The following is a 25,828-nucleotide window of genomic DNA, read 5'->3' as shown; positions in this document are numbered from 1 at the left end:
CCCAAAGGAAGAACACACACCCATATCCAACACATACACACATCATATACTATTGGTGCTCCACCAAGAACAAATCCATCCTGCATAACTTATTCACAGAATTTGAAATATTCTAATCTAAAGAAACTAAACCCAACAATGTAGCAACTAAATCCCCTCAGCAGACAGACCTCCTCATCAAAAAGATACACACTTTACAAGAACCAGATAGATATTGCAGACCCATCATATACATATTGTAAAGAAGTATTAGTTTGTTGTTTACATAAGCCCCTGGAATCCAGTGATATTAAAACTGGATTTAATGTTACAGGTCGCTGGAACTTCTGATTTACCACTGAAATTCATAACAAACAGCTACCAATAAATAGTGAACGATAGATGAGTCCATTGCGCCACCTTGTGGCCGACATGGATAAAACCACAAGTTAATGAAGTTTTCTTCACTGCTGATTATACTTCAGTGCACATAACTACCAAATACTACAGGAGGGTCGCAAAAAGATAAAGTGCTTTACAAACAGGCACTAATTATAATTAGGGCTGCACAATATGTAGCAAAAGTATTGCACTAACACCAAGGTTGGATATAAATGTATTTCTTTTAAAATGAAAATGTTGAAAAGGGTTGATTTTATTCATGATTTTCCTTAGTCAGTCTAATCAGCCTTGATTTAGTTTTGTTTTCCTTTTTTATATATTTTTTTACTAAATACATTCAATTATGAATGTTTTAATATGAAATGATTGTGTGCATTGTAATAATATTGATACTGCAGTACTTTAAAGCCACATGACAATAAGTGGGAGACTCTGCTGTCATGCTTTGTTTGTCTGAAATATCTGCAGAAAAATATTTGAATGGTCACAAGGGAAAAAAAAACTACATTCAATCTTTTGTTATGCACATCTTGCATGAAAAGATTACTTTCTTATAATACAGAATCAAGTTATTTATTTTATCACAGCTTTAGAGAATTGCACTGGTAAAATTGGTAGGTTGTGACACTTACTGTCTCTTATTATAAAACTAAACATTACCCAATTGAATGCATCGATAAAGTTTAAATATCAGAAAGGGGATTTTTAAAGACACTGCGTAAGCATTACAAAATTGTGATGGCTAAAATTGAGTTAATAGGGCTTTTAAAATAATCAGGCAGCCATGACTTCAGATGCCCCTGTTACAATAAACAATATACTGACAAATCAATCAACCAATTGTAGGCTTCGAAATGCTTTTGTCACAGCCTTCCAACTTGGTGTCTATATGGATAGATAAAAGTGTCTCTCCTAAAATATCTGTCAATGTGCACATTTGACTAAGTCATCAATAGAAATAAAGATGTTTTGTTTTTTTAAGATTGAACGTTTGAGTGTTTTTCTTTGAGATATTTCTTATCTCGAAAGTATGACATCAGACAATTTTAGTATCTGATAAGTAAATACTTACCAGGGTAAGGGTACCATTCTATAACAGAACAGTTATTTATAATCACACTTGTAACCGTTAAATTTGTTCCCAGGGTCAAATGGGTTGTATCAACTCCCAACCATTAAGACTTGAGTCTGAAACAGTCTCCACTCACCACAAGAGATCACCTGATCCAGTCCTTCATGAGGTGATGAGGTCACTCTCTTCTCCTGGGAATGTATTCACAGTAAGTCATCTGCCAACAAACATGCAGAGGATAAACTACTGTTATCTATCTATTCAGGCTTCAAAAAGCAAGCATACCCTTTTGTGTACCCATGGTGACTAGCATCCAGTTTAACTAAGCACAAACACAACCCTATTTTGGAGCAGGAGCAGAGGTGAGTGTAGTCCACCTGAAAACTGTACCTCTGGATTAAGATAAGAGTCCAGTTCATAGGAGTTCAGTTCAAGAACAGCAGGAAAATAGACATACAATCCCAAATCAAGATAAATAACCATTAGCAAAATATGTACTTCTCACATAAAACACTATTGTGTGCAATACTGTGTATGCACAGTGCAGCATATGGGAATAAAGTACCAGATAAAGGGGGTTTAGTGAATTGTACCAGTGTGATTCACAATATGTTACAGTATTGCACATGATTACTACAGGTGGATGTCACAAACAGTGCATTGTTCATTTAACAGTCTGACAGCAGCAGTAAATCCTCCACTGAAGCTCCAGAGCAGACAGTGTCCTGCAGGGGGTGAGAGTTAGGGTCAAACATGTTCAGATGAACACAATGTCCCTTCCATGGATGTTCTCTGGTGAGGCTCCGTGGTCTTCCCTGCGTTGATGAGCAGGTTTATCTGCTGACACTAGTCCTGCTTTAGTCCTCTGTCAGAGAACTTCAGCAGGGCGTAGCCGTCCTTGTTGTGTCTGAAGTCGAGGGAGAGGGGCCCCCACAGGCTCAAGCTCGAATATGAACGTAATGCATCAGGGGAGTCCAAACTATTGCCTGAAGGCCACATTTTTGTTTGCTGACTCAAATGATCATAATGAAATCTTAAAAGTGTTAAAGTTTGGACACCCCTGTAAGAGTCTACATGAACAGGGGTCAATCGTGTCATAATAATTAGCCTACATGTTTGATGTCATAATTAGGCCTAACCTCTTTTCCCATGCTGATGAAAACACGGTTGAGCCCAAAGTATATATTTGAGTGTAACATGGACTCCGTGTTTTAGGCCTGCTCATAAATAAAACCACTCACCAGTCTTCATGCTGCTTCTTCATCACTCTTTCAATGAGTAAAAAGCAGTTATTTGGTGAACAGCCGGTTGTCCCACCACAGGAGCAGCTCTCTGCGGCCCAGGGGGATTCAGGACGGGCCCGCCAGAGCCAGGACCCCGAGGCAAAGCGCACACAACTGTTGCTTTGCCTTTTTAGAAAGAAAACGCAGACTTAACTTTACATAGACCTGTCTGCGTTCTCACCACGGAGAGCGGGAACGCATCAGACCATTGAGGCGCGTGATAGGCGAGGAATCTGGTCTTAGATTTAAAGCTCCAATGTGAAACCTTTAGGGTAATCTATAAGCCTGTTTTAAGTCTAAAATGTATATAAACCTGCTATTACTTGGCCTGGAGCAGCCACTACCTGTGTTTCCTTTGGCTTTTCTGTTCCACAGTATGGCATAAAACGGTTTATCCCCATGAAGAATGTTCAATAATATGGTTATTCATTTATATTTCCAAGGAATCATGCAGATGAGGTGGATTTCCAACTTCAGAAACTTAGTGTCACTTTAAATTAAACAACTCGTGTAAAGACTTCATGTTCCACACAGGCACGTAGTACACACAAAATCAGATTTACCGTATTTTCCGGACAAGTATTTTTCAATAGATTTGGCCGCGGTGCGACTTAGACTTAAACTCCGGAGCGACTTATACGAGATATTATTTCACACTTGCAACCACATTTCATACTCCAGTGCGACTTGTTTTTTTCTTCTCCATTATGCATTCTTGGTTGGTGTGACTTCTAGTCCTGAAAATACGGTAAATGGGGCCTAAATTTGTCACTAACCCTGAACTAGAATCAAAGTCTACATCTGCACCAACATTGCCTCAAACCAGAAGCCTTGGCTGCGGCTCTATACTTAATACTCAAGGAAATAAAGCTCACCTTCTTATACTAAAGGAAATACAGGAATTACATAGGAACATAAGTCAAGCTTTCAGCCTACATTTCTCCAGCATGTGAGGAAGCTTGTGTGTGCGACACACACACACAGAGAACAGACACTCACTCATGTTCCAGTTGGCTCAACACTCCACCACTGTCAAGTACTTTATTCACAATAAGGTAATTTCTCTTCTTTAAAAAATCATTTTTAATATACAACACAATTTTGACAAGACAACTCCGTTACAGCTATTTTTGAGCTTCTGAGTTCCAGCTTCTCTCATAACCAAAGCAAGCACAAAGTAGATGGGAAAGGAAGAGTGACGGACAGATGAGCAAGAAAGAATGAGAAAAAGACAGGGAAACGACAATAGGGACTGCTCTTATGATTTTTGTACGTAAGAACCAAAATACTCAAATAAAATTAGAAAACAGTAATAAAAAACAGTAAGAAAGACAGAATTAAGAGAAACAAAAGCAGAGGTGCAAAAGGATGCTGTATCCATGAGCACCTCGTACATGCATGTCTGTTCTGCCGCTTCAAGTCCACATAGACCATCACACAGACTGTGTGTGCTCCCCGTCCCAAGCGCGTGTGCCTCTCTGGGGGCTGGAGGGCGGCAGGGGGCAAGTGGAGAGGGTTCCCATCCTTCCCCCATTTCCTAGAGCCAAGTTAAGAGTCTCTGTCTCCCACAGTTTAGCTCCAGTCATCCTCTGTCCAACTGTGCCATTGTGTGTACATTTGTATAGTATATATAAATATATATCTATTAGCGATTCCATTTCTTTTGGCGGGGCTGAAAAGGAGGAGCAGAAGCTGCTGTTATAAAGAGGGCCTTAAAGGAGAGTGTGGCTTCTAAAAAAAAAGTCATGTTAATACTGACATTAGTGTACTTTACAAACATAAATTAGTATTAGAAGGTAAACCTCTCGGGACATTTGCATTGATTGTGTAGTAGGTCTTAATCAGTGTTGATCTGTGCATGTCATGGTGCTAGCAGGCAATGGACACAAGCTTAACAGTCAACGGTCTCGGGCAGGTGGGAGATGGACAGAGAGATGACGAGGAGAAAGAAGGACTCCTTTCCACAATGGGTTCACCCATCTTCAGCCAATCAACCCTGGGCTCCTCCAAGAAAAGTTGCAGTAAGTTACGCCACCTAGAGGAAACAAAGAGTATAACAAAGTGACAAAAGAGCACATTTCAAAGTAAAGAAAATCAAGAGAATTGCATTTTACCTGCTATCTTGAAATGTAGGTGTAGGTGCGTGAGGGGGACCGACCCTCTGACTGCCCATTGGTCGAGACGTTCAAGAAGTCCCAGATCAAGATAGTGTCGTCATGGGAACTGCTGATAATTTGGAACTCATCAAATTGGAGCCGAAAAACACGACCAGAATGCTCCTGAAACAAAGATGTACCATTAAACATCATGTACTTTACAGTTTTACCTCTGTAAGGCCTGAGAGTCCTGAAAGGTGCAATCAAACAGTAAAAAACTACAAGACAAGACAAATATTTGCATTCAAAGTCATCATTTTCATTTTAATTAAAAGTTGAGCAGTAAAATGCATTTTAGAAGACACAGAAAAAGGGGTGGAAGCAGCTCATTATACGCTTACGTTTACACTCCACTCTACAAGTCAAGTTGAATAACGTCAGCATTTTAAGGTTTGTCGTTGAAGAGTGTTCAATAAATGTAGCATACTGACCACTAGAGTGCGTAGACATAATGTGCTGGCAGGAGCTCTGGGGTCAAGTGCTGCTTGTAGATCCCATACTTTGATTTTACTGCAAAAAAAAAAAAGACAAAACATTATAAATATTCAGATGCAGAGCACATGTACAATGTTATTTATGAGGGTTTGGCAATCCAGCTCAGACAAGTGCATACAGTTCTTGGACAAGACCCATGTCTCATTTGTGAGTGAATGTGGGACAGCAGATGGCAAGGGCTACGATCTGCCGATCAAATAAACCAATAGAATGGAAACAAAAGAGTGATCAGGGTCTAATGGTCGATGATACGATTGGAGTTTTTTAACTCCAGGTACACAGTCAATATAGTGTCACATGTGGTTCAGAACAGAGGTTAGATGTGGAAGAAGAATTTTTGCCTTTATGTAATTACACAAAATAAAAGTCTGTATAGTTGATGATCATGAAATTATAACTAAAAGTAATTTTTGGATTTTGTTTTTTTAAAAGATCAAACACAAATTGAATTTGAAAATATAGATGGATCGATCGATGAGGAAAAACTGCCCAGCCTGACTTCAATGAGAACATGAGGTGAACATTATTTGTTCACTACAGCTACTGTGGACAAATTGTAAGTGTAAAGGCCTTTGTATCGTAAAGTATAGTGTTCTAAAACATAAAATATTTCTGGTCAAATCGGCCAAGATGACGTCAACTCTAATGTTTGTGATGAGAAAAGGAAGAGACACAAGTTTACAGGTGAATATGAATATAGCCCCAAAATGGCCCCTTGCCCCTCACACACAGAAAGGGGATACTTTAAACATGGTGTACTCTTCTTATTGACCTTATTTCTCCCCTTTTTCCATGTGATCAACACTTCCGTTCCAGCGGGAACTCCATTGGTTAAATGGAGAATGGGGGAAAAGTCTCGCCACTATGATATGCTATTAAGTAGTTTGATTCGTGTAAAATATCCAAGGTTCATGTCAACACTGCACCGGTTCCCCTTTTAGTCTGTGTAGGACTTATTTTCTCTCAAGGTCAACAGGCCTATGTTAACTTAACTGGAAGAAGGATTACGAGGCGTATTGCCCAGACGGGCTTCTGGAATACGGTACAACTTCTAATGCAGTTAAAAACCTTGTGACCAAGATTTAAACAAACAAAACTCACCCATCATATGCACCACTAACGATCCTCTTGTTGTCGAATCGAATGCAGCGCACCAACTCCTCGTGACCTTCCAAGACTCGCAAACACGCCCCACACTCAATATCCCATAACCTAGAAACGTATGAACAGATACAAATGACACACTGCAACTTTTTCTACCAGTTAGAGATAATACTACACAAACTAGTGAGAATGGATTTTTAGGGAGCCAGGGAACATTAGTGTGCCTTGGGAAACAATATTATTTGAGTTAATGGATTCAAGACTATGTAAGGACAGCAGGATCACGTAAACTTGCTCTGGGCCAGAAAAGACTCATTTGATCATGTTTTAGTGAATGGCGTGCCTTTTGGAAAACACTAACTTAAGGTCAACACACACCAGGATCTCTACTGGGCGGCAAATTAGGCAGTGCACACCGGGGGCACTTCTTTTTGGCTTTTGGCTCTTCTGCCATGAGAACAGACTGATATCGGCTCTGACAGACACAAGGGTCACTGTAAATTTCCCCTTTTTATTGATCCTGAATCTCTAACTAAGGCAAGAGAAGGTATTAACGGTGCGGATGAAACACTCAAATGTATAACTTCATAAATATCCATTCCTGTCAATAATTAAGGAGCATCCCTGCTCAAAACAGACTTTTTCTTACCGGATTGTGTTGTCTGAGGAACCGCTAACCACGAGGCGATCTCGATACTGTAGACATGCAATGCCCCGCTTGTGACCGTTAAGAGTCCGCACAAACTCGCACGTACTAGTACTCCATACCTGCAAAGAGAACAGTAGATTCATTAACATTTTAAACAGCCCACTTGTGTATAACAGTTTGTATATTTTACCTTAATGGTTCGGTCCCCTGAGGCGGACACAATGTACTTGTCATCAAAGTCGACCACATTGACAGCAGCTCGATGCCCGACCAGGACGCGCCGTAGGCTGATGTCCGTTGGAGACGCCATGTCCCACACTGCGATTGAGCGATCCTTTGAGCACGTGACCATCAGGCCGTTAGCGAAGCGTAGGTGAAGTACTGCCTCATTGTGGTGAATCAGAGTATTGAGAACTTCTCCTGTTGTCACTTCCCACACCCTGCAGATAAACAGAGAGGTATCGGCCCATTAACAAGGAACTCAAAAAGAAGAAACTGAAAAACGTACACTTGACAAACAAGGACAATGCAAAGGGGTGGGAAATCCAGGAAGAGGAGGAAAGGGACTGGATTAGGGAGGGTGGAAACATGGAAAAGCCATGTCATAGAACAAGAAAAACAATAGCAACATGAGACATTTGTTTATTAGCTTTAGATTGTAGCACTGGTCATGTTTGACACATGTGCAGGACACGGCTGGAGCGGCACTCTCCGAATCAAGTGCAGAACACTGGAAAAGCTGACACCAGACCAAGAAACAAAGTGCATGTCAAACTGTTGCTATGGAAGTTAAGTCACATTTTCCTTGGACACTACCCACCGAAGTGTGAAGTAATAAGAGAATTAAAGTTGAGCTTCTGTGTACAGAAGCCAAGCAAGTGTCAACATACACCCAAGAGCCAGCGCTTTAAATAGAGAAAAAGGTCAAAGTAAAATCAGTTTGTTGTAATGATAAGACATTTGGGCAAAAATAGGTTTTCTACTAATCACTACATTAAAACAAATATTGCAAATTGAGATCCTGGTCCTATCATGATGTTGGATAAGGAGAATAAGCAAGGATCAAGGATAAAAAGCTTTCTCCTGCGCATTTCAACCATCCACGCTTCCCAAATAGTTAAGTTTGGTGCCACCGGGTCTACACTGACTCGGTCCAGGTGCGGTTCAGACTAAGAAAGTGCTTAGAATCGATGCGCCCCGTTACACTGAGCCCCACAAAGAATCCGGAGACGGCAGAGGCTTCCATGAAAAGCGTTGTGTACCTGACAGTAGAGTCGGACGAGCCGGTGACAATGACTCTCTCGTCGTACTGTAGACATAACACCGACCCCGTGTGACCAGTCAGGATCTTCAGACACTCCAGGGATTGTTTGTCCCAAATCTGAGAGGGGGTTTAAGGGAGACGAAAACAAAATTCACACAAATGTCCAAATAAAATGTTGAGTTTTCTTGAACTGTAGTGTCTTTGAGTGCTACTTTACCTTAATGGAATTGTCCCTAAGGCCACTAATGATTTTCTCGTCGTCGTACTGGAGACAATAAACACCTTTACTATTTTCTGAACGACACTGGATCCTCTGCAGGTTGTGTCTGCCACATCTCCAGTTAGCCTCAATAGTCTAAAAAAAAGGAAGAGTAACGGGATACAGACAATGAGAGGTGAACATCACAGTTTACACAGACGTACAGTAGACTGTTACCTCAATGTCTTGGATGATCTTAGGGTAAAGTGAGTGATAGTACGAGTTGGGTGGGACTTCAGCTGTACGATTTTTGAACAAATATTTCTCCCTAGAGAGGAAAAGTAGAGTGTTAGATTTGGCATCCTTCTGATTGTTCTTGAATTGAACAAATGCCATGGTATATACTGAATATGAAATAAAAAAGGTAAACTGGGATGAGAAGAAAGTACGAACAGAAATAATATTTACACAATGTCAAGATAGTTCAAATGTGTTTTAGTGAAAATTTATGACACATTTACAAGCCCGCCAGGAAAACTGGATAATGAATGAATAATGCTGTTAGTCCTTTAAATATGCACATATGTTTTTGAAGAACCAGGCCTGACCTAAATAACACTAATGGAATACATCTTACTATTATGAGCCCAGAGCCGTGAGCGTTAAAAACATTCAGCATTTGTGTATTTTATCAGTTATAGTGCGGCGTTGGCAAAGAGAACATTTCTAAAATATTACTGCATATCAAGGTAAAACACAAGAAAAGACACAAAAAGAGCACGTCTCCTACTCCATTATTATACCAGTGGTATAGGTATAGAACAGTGTTTAAACTAAACTTGGGGGCATCCATATACATACATTTTTTGAAGCCAAGGCACCCCTATATTTGACATTACATTTCCTTTATAGGCTGCCTACTTTGAGGTTCATCTTGTGGGATGAAATACATCTTATAAAGCAGGCATGAATTTTATTTTGAGTTCTGGAGAGCATTTTTGGCTTCCTGCATAATTAAACTAGCACAGTTCATTTTGAATACATTTTGATCTTGTGTAAATTGAAAATTAAATATACACAATAGCCTCAATTCTCCAGGACGTGTTAATTCTATAATTAATCCCGAGTTATACAAGTAAATATAGACTTACATGATTTCTGCGACCGGATTGTAAGAAGATTCAGCAGATTCAATTCCTGTTTATTATTTTAATAGCGGTTGGCAGCTAACTGAAAAGGTGCATTTACCACCACCTACTGTAGTTGTACGTATTTAAAGTATGTTTTTTACGCTATATAGTATATAAAAAAGAAAAGCCAACCCCCTTCATATGCTTTCTACACAGTGCTGACTCGTACCACTGTGTTTTTGTTTCATTGTCTTCAAAGCCCATGGGATCAAAGAGGAAAGAAATTGAATGCTTTGATGTGATGCCCGCCACAAGTGTGATGTCATACAATGCTTCATATCGTCACATGACCGGGCATCACAAGTGTGATGTCATACAACGCTTCATATCGTCACATGACCTGGCATCACAAGTGTGATGTCATACAATGCTTCATATCGTCACATGACCTGGCATCACAAGTGTGATGTCATACAACGCTTCATATCGTCACATGACCTGGCATCACAAGTGTGATGTCATACAACGCTTCATATCATCACATGACCGGGCATCACAAGTGTGATGTCATAATAGGCGCTTTTGTCATTCAAAGATCATGGAAACCGTACAGGAAGTAGCCGTGCATTATGCAGTCACTCGCATCGCTTTTTGCCATTGCACAGCTTCTAGTTGTTTTAAATACAGCCTGTGACACATGAGGCTAAGCACAATGTTGTGATCTTTTCAATCAGATTCAACTGTCACTAGTCTCCCACAGATGTGAGCATCCTCAACATGTGCGTTGTTGCTGATTGATTGCAATTATCTGCTTGGTGCACACTTATTAAGACTCACTCTTGGATTAAGAATATAGAGGGTTGCATTTCTGTGGTTCCTGGGTTGTTTTACATGAAATAAAGTATCAAAACTGTTTCAATCTACTCCACATTTCCCCTGACTCATGGCTTGTCACAAGCACAGAGAGCATGGCTCTCCCTTTGAGAAAGCCTGGTGTAGAAGTACATTTTAGAGTTTCTACCACCAAAACATACAGAGGGCTATGTTTGTGGGGAAATAGGCCTGATATACGTAAATTACACTGAATAAACTACAGTTTATACTTTAATTTCATTTTAAGCTTGAGCCAAGAATCCCACCTCTACTGTAGATTTAACAACGGAAAAATGTCACCAATTTCTCCAATTGATGAACATCCATCACAGGGACTGAAAACTTTAAGGACTTTCACATTTGAGGTGTCAATTCGGGAATCTCAAAAAAACACAATAATGTGGTGCTGCATGGGACCGTGCAGTCATATCACTATATGAGTAGACTAGGAGACGCATTAAGCTGAACAGGGTTAGCCCTTTTTACTATCAATAACTATAGCTACAACATTTTGGAGCAAATGCTAAATTCCTAGAAGTCCCTCAATGCCTCTTGGCCGTTGCTCGCTTGCCTGACCCGCCAGCCCCGCCCACATTCTGTTCGAATGCGTAATGGTCTGGAATCCGAGTCAGAGCCAATGAAGTCGTCGGTCATCCATTTACCTATCCAATCCCAGGCGGAGGTTTTAACGCGTCACACTGAGATACGGAAGTAGCTTTTCACCCCCGTTCCAAAACATTCAAGATGGCGGACCCGGCTCGTGACCGAGTGTTTACTTCTGCTCTCGCTTCGGTTTGAACAATCAGGAAAGTCCACTCTACTCGCCGTGATGAACGTGTGTCAGATGCGGTTATACAAAGGGCGCCATCGCGATTCAGGAGACATTTTCTGCGTTCGGGGACGGATAACGTGGAACAGCCTTGTTGACATGGGCTACGTAATATCCGGTTAAGCACGTCGCGTTTTTTGCGTCACTTCTGGGTAGAAAAAAAATAAATAAAATCGATGTTCCGATTTTAATCGATTCGCATATTAATGACCGATTATCGATTCGTACGTCCAAAGATGGATTTTTTTTTTTAATTAAAATTATTTTCTACATTTCCCTCAGTGAACTTCAATCTACCTTCAAGAAAGATAATTCAGGACTCCTGGATTATCTTTCTTGAAGGTAGATTGACCCTTAACCTTTCAGTCTTCCAGCCATCAGTAACTACAAATACTTGTAAGATTTGCTGTTTAATATTGATATAATACTAGTTTTAATATGTTGCTTCTCTACACAGTCATGAAGTGAAGGAAACGGTTTAAATACATTTTTTCATTTTTAATAACATTAACCCCCAGATCTAATCGAAATCGAATCGGAAATCAGAGCGAATCGGATGGGATCTGAGAAATCGGAAAAAAACTATTTTGAAACGTAAAAATCGGAATCGAATCGATTCGATTCTTGAAATTTGAATCGAAACCCAGCTCTACTTCTGGGTTTATGTGATTGGTTCAGTCTCTGCGCTAAACTCCACCCTAGAAATTGAAACGCAGCGGTCGAGCCCCAGACCCATACACAGTTTTGATAATTAGTTTGCCAAAACGTGTTGGAAATGGCTGGTCAGGCAAGTTGCTCGCACCTATTCGGTGGTTTGAAGCAAAGACAAATAGAGTTTAGTTGTTCAGTCCCAGATCATAGCGCTAACTTGGGCGTTGAGGAGCTAATTTCCTGACATCTTGTGTCAGCGCAACAGCTGAGAGTGCAGGGCATGGGACTGTTTGAGGTGTGATCATGCCAAAATATCAGATTGAATGAAGTATCTCATAGTCTGTGAATGGCCAGAATTGTAACGAATAAACTTCAAAACTAGTGCCCTAAAAGCATAACACATTCCCTGGAGTAGTTTTACTTTCTCCACATGGGCATAATTAACACAAATTACACATTATAGAATATTGTCCAAAACACCTGTGCCTTAAATTGCACACAGAAGAGGGACTGTGTGCAAAGAAGGGACCATACACCTCCTGTATATGGTAAATCTGTGTTTTTATTTTAAAAACTAAAAAGTTATTTTTTATTAAAAAAGCAGATTACTATTAAACAGTTTAATTTTTCAATTTGATCCTAAAATTTAAAAGCAAAAATATAACTTCAGCCGAGATATGCTGCGCGGACTGCGGAACATTCTGTGCTCAGCGCCTCCACGGACACATGCTCCATTCCACGTTGTGCAAAACAAATAAAAATAAATGAATCAAGAAAACAATGATCCACGGCTGTATTTCAGTATTTGCTTTTTTTAAAATTAGGGAGCAAATTGAAATGCGGTTAAAAAGTTGTTGTTTTTAATTGAAGATCTATTGAACTGTTTCACAACAAGTGTCTCCTCTTGTGAACCAGTGCTTTCGATGCCTGGATACAAGGCCATTGGATCAAACACTATCGCCACATATGCACTGGCACAATCCCACTCCAGCAGCCAAGTACAGCCTCTATACGCCTGCGTTAACTTTGTGAAGATAGCAGAATCCAGACCTGGAACCGCCCCCGAGCCAAGGCTCCTGTTAAACTACAGGTGCAAATAAGGCCCTCAGAGTTTCTGTGCATGTAAATGTAAGCTGTGGTTTCTTTAGACTGGGGACGCACCAGAATATCATTTTCTAAACAATACTGATCACTTTTACGTGTTCGCCACCAATAAAAGGATAATGGGGAACTGAATATATATTTCAAATAACCTAATTTTGAGAGTAAAAGTATAGTCCTTATTATACATTCTACAGATTTATTTGGGGGTTTCATGTTTTCCGGTAATGCAACACAGGGAATAGTACGGTAGTAGCATCTGACGGCACCTGCTTCTTACATGACACGTGACACAATCTCAACTCGCGTCCGCAAGTCTGTCTGCCCGCGAGTCTGTCTGCCCGCGAGTCTGTCTGCCCGCGAGTCCGTCTGCCCGCGAGTCCGTCTGCCCGCGAGTCCGTCTGCCCGCGAGTCCGTCTGCCCGCGAGTCCGTCTGCCCGCGAGTCCGTCTGCCCGCGAGTCCGTCTGCCCGCGAGTCCGTCTGCCCGCGAGTCCGTCTGCCCGCGAGTCCGTCTGCCCGCGAGTCCGTCTGCCCGCGAGTCCGTCTGCCCGCGAGTCCGTCTGCCCGCGAGTCCGTCTGCCCGCGAGTCCGTCTGCCCGCGAGTCCGTCTGCCCGCGAGTCCGTTTGCCCGCGAGTCCGTCTGCCCGCGAGTCCGTCTGCCCGCGAGTCCGTCTGCCCGCGAGTTATTATTGGATTAAATAAATCAGTGAAAATTTAATTGTGGGCGAGATTTCATTATTTACCATTAGCAGAGGATAATTACCATATACAAACACATATAGCTCAATGCTAATTGACCAAATGAACAGCAAATGTAGGCAAACTTGTCCCACAGCTTCCATTTTTGACATATGTTCTAGGAGTCTAGGTACAGTCCTTACCAATGATGTCTCTCAGACAAGCCTTTCCAAAGGGGATCTGTTCGAACCATTCGTTCAATGAGTTTCTTCCAGAGCATTCCTTCAGAAATGACCCTCTGCCACTCCTTACACACCAACTCTGCCGAACACAGTGAGCGTGCATCCAGGAAAGACAGGATGTTTTCCGCTATGTGGTCTAAACCTTGAGCTGAAATGGACCATAATATATATTAGTGAAATATTAGAATTTTGGACAAACTGCTGTAGACTTGACGTTTTACCTGGCAGCGCAGTGATGAAGTCCCTCTGTAGCATGGGTTTGAGGTAGGAGTTTATATGGCCATGCTGATAGTGGCACATGCGGGAGATCAGGCGCTCAACAAACTCCACCTGGTCAGCCTCTGACCACTGGTCAAACAAAGCAATGCAGTGTTCCTTCTCTTTGTCATAGTTTCCTTCTGATGGACGTTTGCGTGACACCACAGGACCATTACTAAGCTGCAAGAACAATTATATTCTGTTGTAATTGAGAGAGAATAATTAAAGGCAAAACACAATCTTATTTTGTTGTCATTTTGGTTTAATCATCCAGGCTCATCCAGAGTCTGCTATAAAAACATATGTGCGGGAATAATCATGACATCGATATGTGGCTCCTTCACTATGCAAAGATGGGACTCTGAGTTTATTCTTTGATCACCAATTCAAGAAAATTATGTTATTCTGTCACAATAGTTTATAATCACGTAATAATGAACACCAAATTATAAAAACGTAATTTCTAGGCAAACTACAAGCTTGGTCCGCTGCATAATTATAATCTATGATTTGTGAATAATTTAAAATTTTGGGCATTCTAAAAATCACAAAGCTGATCTAAACTTATCTTATCTTAAACGACTTAACATGTCTGCAGACTTCTGATTGCCTCTTTGCGGACACCGTAAAGCAGTGGGGGGTGAGGAACCAATTTGGGGTACCCAAAGATTCCCTAGGGGTTCTTAAAAAACAGTCCAAGATAAGTGTACAATTTTATGTGAAATGCTTCTAAAAATTATGTTACTATCATGACTGTTTCAATAACATATTTATCGAACACTTGTGCTACACTCAAAGAGGGGGGACAACAACAAAAAAAGCTTCTCGGGGGGATAGGTTGGCATGGGTTGCCAACTTATCCATGGGTAAAACGGGTTGCAGAGAGAAAAAGGTTGGGAACTACCATAAACTGCAGCGCTACTGGCCCTGCCTGTATGTATAGCTGCAGATCAGGCTAGCAAACAGCAGATTATTCGTTTGTGCAAAAATTGCTGCATGATGATGCTAAATCCTACATGTCGGACTATAAATCAGACCTTTTTCATTGTTTTGGCCGGGGTGAGAGTTACATTCCAGAGCGCTTGTATGTGATACTATTTGTTATTTTCACACTGGCAACCGCATTTCACATGTTGATTATTTTCACACCGACAACCGCAAGAGGGCGCTCTAGGCTCTAAGCGACGCAGAAGAAGAGTTTGCCGAGTTGTTTAGAAGTGACAGAGGAATTAAATGGATTTAGTGATATGGGGTAAAAATCATGCTTTGGTAAACAACGTTAAACTTTTCATATCATCAACACCATGGTATGACTTTCAGTGAATTAGGGATTTCTAAGAGTTGTGCATTTCCTCTCCATGTTTTTCAGTGAATGTCAATTGAAGCTGCCAATACATAGCAACAGCGCATCTCATTCAGCCAGTCTGGAGTCAGTGCAGCAGGAAAAGCTCCCAGTTGGTTTTTACCATCCTCTCAAACTTGTAAATAAAATGCGCTTACCTTGAGTACTGTGGTCTTCTTTGGTGACAGGTCGTCCACAAGACTTTGTGGCTCCATGCCTGACGTTGTCTGAAATAACAAAAACAAAGTATACCTTTGTAAGGAACATAGTTTTTAAGCTTGTCAAATGTAGGCACAGGAAGGGTTAGAGCAGTTCGACACACATGTGCCAAAACACAGCCAAAGAAAGGTAGTTCTCATGATTTCAGAGGCGTGCATGTACAAACACAGGTGTACACATAATGAGTGAAAACTGGGGCCGGCAAATAAAGAAGACAACTTGCTTCTTTGTCATTGAAACAATACAATTAATCTAAATTAATGGTATCTAGACATAAAATTGAGTAACGTATTGAGCTGTGTGGTGTACTAAACTTGCAAATTCAATCCTTTGCTCACCAAAAAAAGGTTTAATTTGTGAAAAAAAGTTTGCTGCTGGATTGTTTTATGATAATTGAGTAGAACTATAAGCATTTGAGAATTAGCCAAATTAAATGCAACATTTTTGAGCATATAAAATACAAACTGTCAAAATGTAGATCTACATGTTCATATTCTCCCATGTCATTTAAACATAGGAATCAAAATGATGCTATGAAAAACAAAACACAATAACTGATTAGGTTAAATTGGGACATGGGCAAACGGGACACAGACAAGAATGATATTGTTGATGGCCATGCAGAGCAGAAAGAGAAGAAGAGAACGATGTTGGGGATGTAGCCAGGCAGATGAGCATGTGTCCTTAGAGTTTCATGGCTCCCACCTCCGCCCTCACGCCATTGTGTCACAACATTCCTTTATACAAGAGATGTTAAGGAGACCATTTGTGTAATCACTATAAATGGTGGGATGAATAGAGGAACTTAGTGCATCTGGTCTATCCCTAGTGGGGAAGAGAGGACAGCAAAAATGTGAAGGTGTTTAGACTGTGCACAGTCTGCACCAGGGTGGCATGAGGAATTTGGTGGCGAGGCACAGTGGGACAATGACCAGGAGAGAAGGGGAGGGAGAGGGGCAGCGGAATTAAGAGGAGAGGCAGAACCTGGTTGTGAGCCCGGGTGGAGGGGATGCTCTGCAGGCACCTGAGTGCACACAAACTCTCAGCCACCGAGGAGCAGCCCAGCCAGAGAGAGCGAGGCACAGAGCACTGTGTGAAAGAGAGAGAGGTAGGGAGACGGGAGGAGGAGGGCGTGGTGGGCGTGGAGGAGTGATGGAGGGTCAGGGACAGCAAACCAAAGGAGGTGAACCAGTGAATGGACAGATTGGTGAAGTGATGAAGAAGACAAAGACAGGTAGAAAAGTCAAGAGATTGTAGTGAAGAAATTATGTAAAATAAACAATGTTAGGTTGGTAATTGTTGTAGGTGAGTAAAGAGGAACAAGGGAAGAGGTGGGAGAAATAGTGAGGGAAAAACCAGTATTAGAGCTACACACATTGGTAGTGAGTGCGAAAAACACTCATCCACACAACGGAGACTGGTACACACACACACATACAGAAGCATTATTAGACATGTATTATAGAAGGGGAAACACATGCATCTGCAATTAAGATCAGTTAAAATATATCACATGTCCTGTTCTGTCATCCACAATTACCTCATTGAATATCCATAAGATAAAAACACAGAAGCCAACGTTTACTTTGTCTCATGCACGTTATGTAGACTTGTCAAGTTATTCTGTGTGTGATTAGACAGTTGCAACTCTTTTGTGGATAAACCTTGAATTGAGAGACTGGGTTGTTACAATATTATGATTTTCATCATCTGTGTGAGTGTTGTTTTGAAGATATGCAACATTTGGACATTGAGCATGTAGTTTATTTTGCAAAACGAGCCGATTGAAATGTAAAAAAGTATTATGTCTGCACTCTAGTGGGTAATTGTACAATAATTTCTCATTAGTATTTTACTTCAATCCGAAATAATGGCTTTACTTCCCGCGTAATCGGTTAATTATAAAGAACACTACACAATATGATATCAATTCGTGGTCTTTTTTTATGGCGCACCACCACTTCTACCCTTGATTTTAGTTATAAAAAGATGCTATCGTTAGCCGTTGGGCTAGTCAGCAAGCAAACTTTATAATTCGGAGTTATAGACATCTAAAACAAATAGCAACATACAAGTAGACACAAGCTAAACATGTTTTGGCCATTAATATCCAGATTACACCCGAATGGCTGCCCAAAAAACGTAGCATTTAGCGAGTTAGCTATTAAGCTAATTGCTACATTGCTAATAGTGAATGAAAAAGCAACATACTTCCTTCTACGCAGTTCACAAATATAAACAGACGAACATGTTTAAATAACAATTACTTTGATCGACAAAAGCTGTCCTTGTTTGATCAATCGTCACTCCGTATCGCAAGTTAAAATAAGGGAAAATAGCTAACATAGGCGGATATTCACGGGGTAGTTCACACTCTACTTCGTGTTAGCTTTATGCTAATAGCACACAGGCCCTGCTCAAGTGGCGCAGCGTCACCGCAGTGAACGCTCCTCGAGACTCAGGTTCGTCCGACGATCAACACCGGCCATTTAATTGGCCTCTTCGTAAAATAAAACCAATGTGTAAATATAGAAATAGACATTAATTACCGTACACAAAAACTGTTCACGATCCCGCTTTAAACAAGCAACCAGTTTGGCTAAAATGTATTGATAATTTCAGGCCCTCTGATTTCTGGTCCCCCTCCTTTCTCCTCCGCCTCTACAAACCGCTCCTGACAACGCTTTGAGCCTGTGTTTAGCTCCAATATGAACAGGAATACGGACACTCCTTTGATGTACGTTGTCATATTAAAGCCGAGCTTACCATTAGTTCTAGCGTTTTGTCCTCCATCTCCGGCTCCATGTTGACGATCCCCCCCGAAACTCGCTCTGAAAATGGAAACCCAGCCCTGCGTCGGCGGCCCGCAAATGCAGAAACGTCATTCACTCCGTTCAAGCACACGGCTTTGGTAGGGCAGTGTCAAAAGTGTGGGTGGGGGATGGGAACGCCCATGAAACTGTAAGCCCGAGATGATTGGGTAGGTTTTATCAAAAGAGGAGTGGTTTCACAGCTTTGTCCGTTACTGATTGGCTTACCGTGCTACCAAGGCTTCCCCGGTGACTCCCCCAAACAAAAGGGCAAATGGATGAAGATGCTGTTGCTATCCCTAAGAAGAATTCACTAAGGCAAAATCAATTACCCGCAAGGATGGAAAAAAAAAAAACATTATATGCTATTGTTCATTTATTGATGTGCCTTATGTCAGATACTAAAAATAAATTGAACCTATGGCAGACGTCTTTAAACTACCTTACTTGGTGTTTTCTAGTGGTCATTTAGAGTCACTTCACATTGGGCATCAGGAGACATGCTAAGAGGCATTATTATTGTATGTAAAAGTACAAACCCCATAATAAAAAGTCTTCTAGTCCAAAAAATGTGTTCAGCTTCCAAGTCTGAGAACAGAAATCTCCATCTACCGTATGTCCAGGTGTGAATCTGGTGTTTGGCAACTTTTTTTTCATAAGTCAAGTTTTAGCACATTGTGGGCTTCAGACTATATGTTTAAGAGTTGTACTTAGCAGTGATCATTAAGTCACCAGCTGTACTTGATGTGATCACTCATCCTCACTCTGCTGAATATGAAGGATTTAAGCAGCAAGGGGTTAACCCAATGAGAAAACAGATAACAGCAGATGAGGAGGTAGCAGTGGTTTTCAGCAGTTTAAATTTAATACTTTGTCCCCCTTTCTCTACAGAAACCCAGGTAAAAAAAATCCCCCACTCTCATAAAATACAACAGCAGCAGTTACCAGTAAAAAAAATGAAATGCAAAATATAGAGAGAAAGCAAAGAAGAGAAGAGGAAGGACATAATGAGGCAATTAAGTAAAATATACTTTTATAAAGTCCAAAGTTCATCTTTAGACCAGGAAAAAGGGGCAGCGGCCAATCTGGGAACTTGCTGTTGTGTTCGTTCAAAATGGAGGGGAGCAGGAAAAAAAAAAAATAAGAAAATGAGTCGAGTCCAATCCAACTGGGGAAGGAACCAGCACTCTAAGGCAGGGATTTATTCAGGAAGGGCATTTCTCCCTCACTGGAAATTACACTCCTCTTCAGCCTGTGTGATGTATTCTGCAAAGTGTACACTAAATCTGTGTGCACATCATATGCAACAGAAAATTTGGAAAATTGATCATATTGTACTGTATACAGTCAGGTTGATGCTGTTGCACCTCTCATTTGCTGCAAGAGAGGCCTCTCCATAATTCTTCATTAATTCCATTTCGTGTTTTTCTCCCAATAGTCATGGACTACCTAGTAGTCATCCAAATCAAATAACTCATCATCTTCTCCTTGGTACTCCATTCCCTGGAAATCCACTCTGTACCGCAAGATCCCTAGAGAACAGAGAATATAATTAGAAACTATTTTGGATAAAAAGTTAAGCCAACTTAACATACAGTAGTGTCTCTCAGTTGTGGGCAATGGAGCTCAGTCCCACCCATCTTGATTCCGGGAGTAGAATTTTTCACTTTTCAATAGACATTTACAATTATTAAGTTATTAGGCAGCAAGAAGACAAACCAATGTTCATGCGGTTAAATAAACCCCCAAAATATATATTTTTACAACAACTATACATTAGGCGTATGTTTTTTTAAAGTTTCATAATATATTTTAAAATGTGGACCATGTATATATTCTGGTGGAGGATCTGCCAACTGCTCATCTGGAGAGGTATTGCTCTGCTTGGAATGTTGCACTGTATGGCATTATATCTCCATGCTAGACAAGCAGGTGTCACCACTAGGGCATGTTACAGGTCAAATCTGTTGCAATAAAAGCACCTGTAATTTATTAAATACAATACAAACAGGTTTCATTTCATACTGTGAAAACAAAGCAATAACATATCCATGGAGATCCTCCAACCAGAAAAGTTACATAGTGCACCTTAAAATAAAATCATAGGTCATAGTTACCACATAGCTGATTAGACCCCATCAAGCTTACACACCTTCAGTTTTCAAAAAGTGCATGCTGTGAATTTGACTTTTTGAGCTCCACTGTACAATCCAACAGTTATTAAAGCTGTAGGAATAACACTCACCCCCAATGCCTCCAAAGCCTTTGACAAACTGGGACCCTTCTTGACTCTTGTCAGTGACAATCTCCAAGGTAGCTCCAAATTTCTTGTAATTGTTGGCAAACCACTCCAACAATGGCATGCTCTCAATAAGCTCATGTTCCTGCCCGGTCTTCAAAGTAATAAGAGTGCAACAACTTAAAACTCATGTCACAAATCAAGGCAATGCTTCATTTGTGCAATACTAACCTCTTTGTCTGTGAAGTGAGATTTGTCTTTTTCTTGTTCTGGCGTTAGGTACAAAGTCTTTTCATCTAAAAAGATAAATATTTTGTGAGTGACCCTAAAATTAAAGCAAGTTTATGCAGTGTGACTAGGCGTGTTTACCATTTTCAGCTCCATTGCTTTCAGCCCCATGCACACGTAGAATGTAGCGCATAGTGTCCAAGTTCTCATAGACAATAAGGATCTCCACTGCTCCCATCTCCAAGGCTTTGAGTGTGTCCTCCACCCCAAAGCAGTATTTTCCTGTGTCTTGACTGATTTCGTCAAAGTATCGCCCTGAGTCAAATGAAAGCAAATGATTAGGTTTATTACAAGACATGTCCAAATTGGCCTTGAGGTCATTATAACCCACCTATGAGCTTCTTTTCCTGGATGAACTTGACATTTGAGAGGACTTCTGCTGATAGCTCAATTGCCTGGTTGAATCCATTCTCTCCTCCATAAGAAATGTCCACTAGCTTCAATACCTTGGCTTGTAATCTCTATTGAAACAAAGAAACTTTATGAATAAGATTGATAAATATTAGGACCAGATTACTACTCTGAGAGGTTAAACAATACATTTTACTAAAACGTCGTGAACAGTTATATTTTTACAAAAAAATGTGCGCATTTGTCCCCAGTTTGACTTTTTTTGGAAGGTTTATAATTATACTTCCTGATTGGACATGGTCAGCAAATATAATATAGGAGGTAATTCTACAACTGTAGAAGAGCCAAAATCCATATAAATTACACAATAGTTATGAGTTACTAATACCATAAACCTGTAACATCTTTATTTTGTTGCAGAAAATTGTGTCATATATTAATGACATCTGGAGGGGTTCAGTTTTAGAACTTCACTCTACTTCATTTAATTTTTAAGCAATGGATGTAAATCTATAATAAATATTTACCTCAAGTGCTATCCCACCAAACTAAGTAAGAATTAGAAAAATAGGAGAACCTGTCATATAAGACACTACACAGTAGTGATGCGCGGGGTATCGAGTTTTCCCACCTGTGGGTCCTGCAATTTGGGCGTTTTGACCCACCCCAGCACTAACTTTTTCAACCCGCCATTAGAAAGTAACTATCGCAGTGTAGGGTCATTTGACTACAGTTTTGAGTCTGTCTGAAAAAGTAACTGGTGAACACATCTGCACCTGAAAAGTTTTTGCATTTTAATTACATGCAATACAGCGGTCAGCATTTTATAACCCACCCCGCAATGAAATGAGAATTTCTTGTCCCATCCAACCCGACCCGCAGGTAAACAGCAGGTCAGAAGACAACCTGCGCATCACTACCACAGAGTTATACAGTATGTGTGTAGCATTAAAGCTGGGACACCAAACTTCTCATAATAAGCCCGTTTATTTCCAGAAAGTGTATTGCAAAAGCAGAATTTTGTGAGAAAGTGATGTGCCAAACGGAGAGCTACAAAAGCGTTGGAAAGGTTTAAATACCTACTTCCTTATTTCAATGTTTGAAAAAACCAATTAGTCCCAGCTTTTATGTTAATCTAAAAAAGGACAGCAGTGGACTTACTGGATCGAACATGTCAGACTGGCTGAGTTCAGTTTTGAAGTCAGCAGAGCCAGCCAGGACCATTCCAGCCACATTCACTTTGTCGTTGGAAACAAAGAGCTGCACGGCCGTTTCAGCCACTTTCCTCACGTAGTTGTGTCTTTTTTCCATTCTCAGACGAGCAAAACGAAGAGCAGACTGTCCTCCTCTACCTGAATCATGTACAAGTATTAATTACCTCAACGAGAGTAACACTATCTACGATACCAGGGTCTTGCTTACCGTGCTTCTTGGGAAGGTCAACAGTGAACTTGTGCAGTACCTCTCTGGTATTCCCCTGTAGTGTACCAAAAAGTGCACCACTGCCATCAATCACAATGAAGCCAAACTTGCTGTCATCCGAGAGTAGAGCCGTCAATGCCTGTGTTAAGAGTAAAGACAACATGTATGTTTTATAGGATGCACATTTAAACTGACTTAACACTAATCAGAAACCCTACCTCCGTATGAAACTTGTTGTCACAGAGGTACAAGGACGTGTTGATTGGCTTAAAAGGTTCAAAGTCAATATTAACTTTCTTCTCTTTACCTTCTTCTGTGACAATGGTGCCACAGTACACAACCAATCCATTTGGTGGCACTAGAAAAAACAAACACAATTTATGAAAATAATTTCAAAACATGACTTGATCAAATCAAATAAAAAATAAAGTGTAGTAAAAAGGAGTTATTCAATTGTATGACCAACAGACATTACTCTTCAACTTAGTAAACATATTTAAATCTTTGATAATAACATACCCTTGTTGTACAGTTTTAGTCTTTGCTGTACAGATGTGATGGCCCCAAGAACAGAGAGCCGGTTGACTCTGCTTTTGATGTTAGATGCAGTGCCAAATTCATCAGCCAACATCTTTGCTACTCTGGATATCTGGTCCTTCGGAGGAATGATCAGTGAGATCATACTGGTGCCATTACTATAAGGGAGATCATGAATGGACACAAAGTAAATACATTATTACAAAACAGTAAGCATTTCAAGCAATTGGGTAATAACAATGTTGCAAACATGTATATGATCAAAACAAATATAGCATGTTAGTGGCTTCTGGGAAGATATCACCTTGAATATACAGATGCCAAATAAGAGGGACTTTTAGCACGCTATCTGTCCTTGAAGTTGACACAAGCTGTGTACAGTAAATGTGTAATTGCAATAGGTCCATCTGATTAGTATACCACTGTAAAAGTATTCCACTGTAAAAGTATTCAAATAAAGACCATGGCCACAATTTGGTCACAAGTATTGAGTTGAGGATAGGGTGAATACTATGTATGGGACATAACATACAGTCAACCAAATGACAGCTACCTCGCCTCAAAACCTGGCGGCAAGATGACACAAACACACTGCAAGTGACAGCACACAAGATAAAACAACTATTTTAAAACCTCATGGCACATGTGTCTTAAATCAGTGAATTACGAGGTTTAAACCGGCGATCAATCAAATCACAATGACCCAGGCAGTGCTACTTATCTACAATGAGAATGGGGGTATTTATTGAGCAACTTCATGTTAGCATCTATGCGTGGAACTTATATTCAAACAACAGCAGCTAGCCGGCTTTCCGTAAGCCCCAACGTGCTCTTATAATAAAGACTTCCACCATGGCGGCCTCTCACGATGACGTCTGTTAGCATGTCTCATTAGCATGGCATTTTAGCGAACAATCCCCTTACAAATCTGAATGCTGTACAAGGCAGTCGTTCAAACGCGCAATCAAGTACACACAGATGATAGAGCACCATGTGGGAATTCAATTATATAAATATAGTAATGCGACAAAGGCTGACAACCGGGGCTAGCATGAGAAGCTACCTTAGCTTAGCTGTGGAAGCTACCACTCCCAAAACGGCCCGTTTATCCAACCTCCAGCTGTTGCAGTAGTACACATTACACGAATCGAAGCCAAAAGCTACAGTCCTCCAGGCGAGTATGTAAAGTGTTCTGTCGATTGTTTACTCACCCACGGGCAGCTTCCAAACTTTTAATCAGCTTCTTGATTTTCCATATCTCCACGTTTCTGTCCGCTGCGCTAGGGTCGTCCGCCATCTTTCCGCTTGAACAGCTTCAGCACCTAAAAAGGGACGTAAAATTAGAAAGTAGAACCAGCCAACAATGGGAAAACATGATTGACACTCAGACTGTATTGGAATGGCAAATAAACTTTGAAGCCGATGGGAAATTATACCTCCCCCAACTCGTGGAAAGGTGTCTGATAAGGCACCTTAACCCGGGCAGCTCCGCGGACCGTGAGTGAAAGACCCCTTTTTGGGCCGCCGCCGCGATCAGCACAGCGCGGGGAGAAATGCGGGCCTACTGTCTGCGAGGCCCTAGTGTCCACCCTGTTCTTATCTAAGTCGACCTAGTTTCACCCAACACCTGGGTAACCCCGCAGAAAACACCCTCCGCTAGGTCGCCGATCGCTGCACGTCGGAACACACAAAATAAGCCCCGTACCTGCCTCGGAGAACCCCGCTCCGCTCTCTGCTGCCGCTGCGATGAGTCGGTGGTCCGAGGAGTGACGTTGCCTTCCAGACCGGTTCTCTCTCCGCCTGCTGCGCGTGGTGCTCTCGGTGGGACGCTCACATGTGGGAGGAGGGTTGTCTCTGCCAGACTCTGCTTCCTGGAAACCACATGGAAACCAAATACAATCGTCCGACTGGCCCGTCAATCTTTGTGCGTGCGTCTGATTGGATGAACCGGCAAACAGCAGCGAGACTGGGCGGGGCTTATTAGTAGCTTTACTCACCGTTGCACAGAAGGTCAGAATAAAAAGCCTAGATAATGGAGCCTTAAGAATAAAGCCAATAGAATGAAGAAGAAGAGTCAGCCCTGGAATAATGTCAATAATGTAAAGCTTGGATACCAACTTGGATGCCATAAAACACCAAAGAAGAAGTAAATAATATCTGAGTGGTCAATAGACACAAATAAAATAGCATAATTTAATATAGTCACCATAAAGCTTACTTTACTCACAGGGGGGAGATAGGGGCGGTGGTTTTA

General features: G+C 41.0%; 2 protein-coding genes across 7 annotated transcripts; both read right to left on the bottom strand.

Annotated features, from left to right (window-relative positions):
* Window positions 1–3,740: 3,740 nt before the first annotated feature.
* On the bottom strand, window positions 3,741–18,845 carry fbxw11a (F-box and WD repeat domain containing 11a). 4 transcript variants are annotated; one of them, XM_072439637.1, is made up of 14 exons: window positions 18,694–18,845; window positions 16,912–17,016; window positions 15,867–15,932; window positions 14,330–14,546; window positions 14,070–14,256; window positions 8,841–8,931; window positions 8,622–8,759; window positions 8,403–8,521; window positions 7,331–7,580; window positions 7,141–7,259; window positions 6,489–6,599; window positions 5,324–5,402; window positions 4,851–5,015; window positions 3,741–4,771 (listed from the first exon to the last, which is right to left on the bottom strand). In XM_072439637.1, the coding sequence occupies exons 1-13, from the start codon at window positions 18,730–18,732 to the stop codon at window positions 4,854–4,856; spliced, it is 1,683 nt and encodes a 560-aa protein (XP_072295738.1). In that variant the 5' UTR covers window positions 18,733–18,845; the 3' UTR covers window positions 3,741–4,771; window positions 4,851–4,853. The 4 variants fall into 4 exon arrangements, with proteins under 4 accessions (XP_072295738.1, XP_072295741.1, XP_072295740.1 ...); XM_072439640.1 differs by having other exon boundaries at window positions 15,867–15,935; window positions 18,694–18,844; XM_072439639.1 differs by lacking the exon at window positions 16,912–17,016 and having other exon boundaries at window positions 18,694–18,844.
* A 735-nt stretch (window positions 18,846–19,580) lies between these two features.
* On the bottom strand, window positions 19,581–25,433 carry etf1a (eukaryotic translation termination factor 1a). 3 transcript variants are annotated; one of them, XM_072439635.1, is made up of 11 exons: window positions 25,280–25,433; window positions 24,786–24,896; window positions 23,557–23,732; window positions 23,256–23,395; window positions 23,038–23,176; window positions 22,777–22,967; window positions 21,596–21,725; window positions 21,346–21,519; window positions 21,208–21,272; window positions 20,983–21,130; window positions 19,581–20,269 (listed from the first exon to the last, which is right to left on the bottom strand). In XM_072439635.1, the coding sequence occupies exons 2-11, from the start codon at window positions 24,869–24,871 to the stop codon at window positions 20,187–20,189; spliced, it is 1,332 nt and encodes a 443-aa protein (XP_072295736.1). In that variant the 5' UTR covers window positions 24,872–24,896; window positions 25,280–25,433; the 3' UTR covers window positions 19,581–20,186. The 3 variants fall into 3 exon arrangements, with proteins under 3 accessions (XP_072295736.1, XP_072295735.1, XP_072295737.1); XM_072439634.1 differs by lacking the exon at window positions 25,280–25,433 and adding an exon at window positions 25,011–25,192; XM_072439636.1 differs by lacking the exon at window positions 25,280–25,433 and having other exon boundaries at window positions 24,786–24,908.
* Window positions 25,434–25,828: the final 395 nt, after the last annotated feature.

The sequence above is a fragment of the Eucyclogobius newberryi genome, unplaced genomic scaffold (genome assembly GCF_026437365.1).
Source record: "Eucyclogobius newberryi isolate DKJ021-1_F unplaced genomic scaffold, fEucNew1.0.hap1 SCAF_11, whole genome shotgun sequence".
Classification (NCBI taxonomy): domain Eukaryota; kingdom Metazoa; phylum Chordata; class Actinopteri; order Gobiiformes; family Gobiidae; genus Eucyclogobius; species Eucyclogobius newberryi.
Note: the sequence above shows the minus strand (reverse complement) of the source record. Positions and strands in the feature narration are given on the sequence as shown.

Excerpts from the sequence above, each read along its gene's own strand:
- fbxw11a (XM_072439640.1), bottom strand. The coding sequence starts at position 18,732 with ATGGAGCCGGAGATGGAGGACAAAACGCTAGAACTAATG. Across the intron at positions 7,260-7,330 it reads CAGGGGACCGAACCATTAAG|GTATGGAGTACTAGTACGTG; the intron begins GTAAAATATACA and ends TTCTCTTTGCAG. Across the intron at positions 5,016-5,323 it reads TATGTCTACGCACTCTAGTG|GAGCATTCTGGTCGTGTTTT; the intron begins GTCAGTATGCTA and ends TCTTTGTTTCAG.
- etf1a (XM_072439635.1), bottom strand. The coding sequence starts at position 24,871 with ATGGCGGACGACCCTAGCGCAGCGGACAGAAACGTGGAGATATGGAAA. Across the intron at positions 21,520-21,595 it reads CCAGGAAAAGAAGCTCATAG|GGCGATACTTTGACGAAATC; the intron begins GTGGGTTATAAT and ends CATTTGACTCAG. Across the intron at positions 21,273-21,345 it reads AAGCAATGGAGCTGAAAATG|ATGAAAAGACTTTGTACCTA; the intron begins GTAAACACGCCT and ends TTATCTTTTTAG.